Source organism: Nansenia antarctica (assembly GCF_963989245.1).
Source record: "Nansenia antarctica genome assembly, chromosome: 1".
NCBI lineage: Eukaryota > Metazoa > Chordata > Actinopteri > Argentiniformes > Microstomatidae > Nansenia > Nansenia antarctica.
This window is the reverse complement of record NC_137674.1, coordinates 6,417,954-6,423,475: the sequence shown is the minus strand read 5'-3', so window position 1 is coordinate 6,423,475 and position 5,522 is coordinate 6,417,954. Positions and strand designations below refer to the sequence as shown.

Sequence of the window (5,522 nt, the reverse complement as noted above, 5' to 3'; positions counted from 1 at the left end):
GTATTACAACAACATGCTGATCAGCCCCCAGTCCCGCATGGTTGATGAGAATTGTCATAACATCAAAGTCCTGCTGTGTTTTGAGATGATAATGATTTAGTCATAATGATGTTTCTTAAACAGGATCATAAGGGACTGAACATGAAAAAATTGTTTCTTCGATTATTCATTATTTCCTTATTTCAGGCATAATTTGTTCTTGACAACAAGCTATTTTCTAAATCTGGCAGTGTACTCACCAATGCTGCTCTAAGATTGGTGTAATCAATCAAAGGACCATGGCCGCAAGGACAAACAGACTGAAGAACAGCTTCTACCCCAGGGCCATCCAGGCCCTGAACACAGCAAAGACCTAGGTTCTGGGCCCTGGACAGTCTGGACGGATTGATGGCAGCTGCTGGACTGACAAAATCAGGTGTAGTGCTGAGGCACAAATATGTACATTTCAAGCCTGCAAACTGCGACACTTTAAATGAATGTGCAATAACACTATGTGCAATATGACAACCCTAGTCGTCTATCTGTACAGTCAGGGTTCGAGTTATAAGCTGAACTCTGTGGGGGTCTCCAAAATAACAGTGCGAAATGTTCTCATGCACGCGCGAATCATGCCCACACAGCGATGGGACTTACACGTTTTAATTAGCTATAGGCAGTAGCGGATTAAGGTGGTCAGTGGCCCTAGGCTACTCCTTTGTGTGAGGACCCCCCGCCCCCATACACAAGCCTCCCCCCTCCCCAAAATATACAACTCACGAGCACCCTGCACACACACACCACTCATAATGCTTTACCATAAAACACTTAAACACTTTAATAACACAATAACACAACAGTGTTAATAATGCAAAGAATAAAAAAAAGGTTCAGTGCATTCAGTTCTGTCTCTATTGCTCTCCTCTCCCGTTGTCTCTCTGTTACTGTCCTGTTGTCTGTCTCTCTGTTGCTGTCCTGTTGTCTGTCTCTCTGTTGCTGTCCTGTTGTCCGTCTCTCTGTTGCTCCCCTCAGCTCTAAATGAAAGAAATGAATTAGCTAATTAGTTGGCATGTAAACATATAGTTAGGGTTGGGTACAGTTTGGGTTTTATTCGATACCGGTGACAAATCGATACTTTAAAAACGGTACCGGTACAGAAACATCATCCTCATCCTCAAATCCCAACATATCCTGACGCTACAGCTGCAGGCTACTCATTTCACCACATCAACAGCCCCACATGAAACAACAGCTATAAAAGCGATAGTCACACATGTATCTCGGCCAATAATTTTGTTATTTTTGCTATACAGAAGGAGCGAAAAATACATTAGGTTAGTACACTAAGTTAGTAAAAAGTAAAAGCCACCTTACCTTTACGGAGACAAGATAGACCAAAGTGGTCTGTTTTCAGTAGGCTGAGTGGTCTGTTTTCAGAAGGCTGAGTGGTCTGTTTTCAGTAGGCTGAGTGGTCTGTTTTCAGTAGGCTGAGTGGTCTGTTTTCAATAGGCTGAGTGGTCTGTTTTCAGTAGGCTGAGTGGTCTGTTTTCAGTAGGCTGAGTGGTCTGTTTTCAGTAGGTAGCAGAGTCCTCAGTAGTAGCAGCAGTAGTAGTAACAGTAGTAGCAGCAGGGCTAACGTTAGGTGTCATAGCAGGTTTCTTTGATAAAAACCCGACATTTTCTAGGCTTGATGACCCGGTCGGCAGCAGTGGCCTTTTTTTGGGCGGCATGGTAGCTACTGTATGTATATACTCCTGTATAGCTAATGAATGAATGTTTGCTTTTCAATAATAGGCTAGGTGCACGATCTCACTACTTCCTGAAAGGCAACTGGTGTCTCACTCTATTGGTTTAATTGATTAATCAGCTGTGCACTGTGTGTTCCAACGGTTTACCGCACAGCTGATTAATCAACCTTTTGCTGTTGCACAATATTCTACTGCGCCCCATGGTGTCTTGGTGGTGAAGTGCAGGCAGTCAAAGGCATACTGTCATTCACAGGAGATTAATGGTGCGCGTAGTTCTTTTGAAAAACGTGTTTATTTTACAATATTTATAATATAAATTAAATAATATTCATTACATTGACATTTTGATCAAATAATAGTTGTGGTAATGTATTATTAGCGACCCCCACAGATTTTTGATTTTACTGCCTTCATGGGAGCTCAGAGAGCCTCAGACCATCTCTATGGGAGCTCAGCTCCCATTGGCTCCCACATAACTCGAACCCTGTGTACAGTATAGTATAGTGGATAGTGTACATAGCCTTTATTTATGTAAACCAGCTCCTTCCCTTCTTGTGTTTTTTTTGTCTTCTTTTTTTTTTTTTTCTTTCCTAACACCAGGGGAGCCACCCCTTCTAAATGTCGTTGTTTGGTACCTGTACTATAGCAATGACAATAAAGACCATTCATTCATTCATTCATTCATAATCAATCATTTCAGTGACAGACAGAGAAAGACACACACACACACACACACACACACACACACACACACACACACACACACCAGGGTTTCCGTTAACCGGTAATTACCGGTCTTTGTCCGGTAAAATTTATTGAAGTCCGACAAAATGAAAACTCGTCGGACATTTATGTCCGGTGAAAATAATTCCCTCTAAGCACAATTTGAATACAATTCGCTAAAGTTCACATTCTGATTCCTTCTATTTGAAAAAAGACGAATATATAGGCTATGTATTTCTTTTATTATGATATGATTTGACACCGGCATGATGATGTCTCCTAATGTGTAGGCTGCCTATGCGAAACAGCGGTTGTTTCCGGTGTGCGCTATAACTCGTGCACAATCGAGTCGAGGCAGAGAGGAGGATAGCGATGTTTCTCTCTGTGATAGTGTGATTATGCAAGCCTTTTCTGAAAGGGATGAGAACCCGATTGTTTCAGCTTCTCCCAGGGAGAAAGTGGTAGAGTTACCATCCTCCCCGAGTCCTACCATACCATCCGCTGACAGCCTATCTCTCCCGGTAACCGGCGAGCGATTGCGTGTCGCTCAAGTAGCTGATCAGTCATTAAACAAATGTTTTTTACATGCAGCTAGTGAGGAATCTGAAATAGGGGGCAACGTAGTTTATTTCCTTAACGATGGGATATTAATGCGTAAATGGTCTCCTCCTAATGCAAATGATTGTGAGTGGAATACTGTAAAACAAGTGGTTGTGCCTGTGGGTTATAGACAACAGGTGTTATCTGTAGCACATGAGAGCCAGTGGTCAGGACATTTAGGTATAACTAAAACTTATCAGCTGATATTGAAACATTTCTTTTGGCCCGGACTGAAGGCGGATGTTGCCAAGCACTGCCGCTGTTGCCATACTTGTCAGATGGCGGGTAAGCCTAATCAATCCATTCCACCCGCACCATTGCATCCCATTCCTGCTATAGGGGAGCCATTTGAACGTGTAATAATTGATTGTGTTGGACCTTTGCCTAGGACTAAAAGTGGAAGTCAGTATTTGCTCACTACTATGTGCGCTGCTACTCGTTTTCCCGAAGCTGTTCGGTTGCGTAACATATCAGCTAAACGAAATGCGTTCCCAACCAGCGAGACCTGGTTATAGAAATGACGTTGTTTTATTGATAAAAAAAGGGTCAAACTGGAAAGAGAAAATAGAAAACTCACATTAATCCCAAACAATTTAACAAACTTCAGTTAACGTAATGTGGAGTCCGTTCATTGATCGATGCTGTCTGTTCAGTTCCCAGAGGCGCCCATTCAGCGCTGGACATATAGCGCGCATGCGAATCATGTTATATTATTATATATTATATAGCTCGCATCTAATCGTATCGGATGAGAAATAGACATTAAATGGCATATATAGGCCGCTACACAACAGTAATCACCGCGACAAACAGCTATATTAGATTTGGAAAAAAAAAAATATAATTTTGAAAAAAAATATTTTTATTATATTTTAATATGTCCGGAATATATCACGTTTGTCCGGTAAATCGAAATCTTCCCGGACACGATGTCCGGCGGCAATTTTTTCTAACGGAAACCCTGACACACACACACACAGTCAAGCACTGTCACACGCTTTTACTTCCTCTTCAAACTAATCTTCGTCAGAGTCTGTCATCTGTCTTCTTGTTTAAACAGCGTTTGATATGATTTCATTTTCTGATCTTCAAATCAGAGCTAATGCTCTGAGTATGTTCAAGTATGATACAGTTCAATTAATACAGATTTTTGCCTTGTGAATGTGCCATGTATACTATATGCTCATTGCTCAATAAATGTTTTTGGACTACTGTATGTGTGGTTTGTCTTCCTAGAGACTGATGAATGTACAGCCTTTTCACAAGCAGAGGACATAATGTGAAGTCATGGAAATGTTCAAAGCTCTATGCTGCAGGTATTCATGTTGTAGGTATTCATGTTGTAGGTATTCATGTTGTAGGTATTCATGTTGTAGGTATTCATGTTGCAGGTATTCATGTTGTAGGTATTCATGTTGCAGGTATTCATGTTGTAGGTATTCATGTTGTAGGTATTCAAACTGAGTGCAATGCCTGGAGAAGGTGCCAAGAATTCCAATTGCTGCATGATGCAAGGTTAAGGTCATGATGATGATAATAATAATAATAATAATAATAATAATAATAACTTTTTATTTGTATAGCACTTTTTCTGCAAACGCTGCAGCTCAAAGTGCGTTAATCATTATATAATCATAATTTAATTATTTAGTAATTTAAAGGCAATATTAAAAAGATGGGTTTTAGTCTTGACGTGAAAATATTTGCTGAGGTTGCATCCCTAAGTGCATTCCACAATTTGGGTGCATAAAATAAGAATGCAGCCTCACCAAATCTCTTCTTTTGTACATGTGGTACACAGAGAAAGCCAGCGTCAGAAGACCTGAGAGCTCTATTGGGCTGATATGCTAGTAAAATGTATGACAGACTCCTAAAATGATTATATACAGACAAGTGGATCAATGTGGAACATCTTTTTTTTTTTCGGTAATAGTTCTTTATTTCTGTTAAGATAAGCAGATGTGTTAAATGGTCCAGAAAAAATTGCGACTAACATTTTGGGTGCCTTGTATCAAGAGCACAGAGGTAAACTGAATGGAAACGAAGAGAGTAAACTGTATGAGGGAGTGTGGTCCAGTAACTGAATGAGGCAATGAAGGTCGACTGGTGCCAGTGCCAGTGATGAGGTCTGGAGGGTGTTCACTCTTCATGTCCCTCATAGCCATCAGGGAGGGCATTACATTCAGAGTTGTGGAACAAGGAGTGGGTTCCATCTCCCCAAGGGAAACGCTTGGTACGAATGCGGAGGTGGCTATAAGGGACGAACTCGGGCTGTGGGTGGCCACGGTGCTGCTGCATTTTCAGGTACATGTTCAACATGCACACTGCAACCCCAGGAAGGGCAACCACGAAGGTGAGGATCGTCCATGTCTTAGCAGCGTGGTCCCCATGACCTGCTGCAGTAGCGGAGAGTTGACGGGTCTGGGTCAAGCGAGACCGTACGAGGGCATTACAAACACGTCCAAACGCCGCCAT

General features: G+C 41.6%; 1 protein-coding gene across 1 annotated transcript; it reads right to left on the bottom strand.

The window, feature by feature from the left end:
- Positions 1-5,186: 5,186 nt before the first annotated feature.
- On the bottom strand, positions 5,187-5,522 carry LOC308175823 (cytochrome c oxidase subunit 6A, mitochondrial-like; the record flags this gene model as incomplete). The annotated part of the gene is made up of 1 exon (XM_080550379.1): positions 5,187-5,522. One exon carries the CDS (start codon positions 5,520-5,522, stop codon positions 5,187-5,189), a length of 336 nt encoding a protein of 111 aa, XP_080406505.1.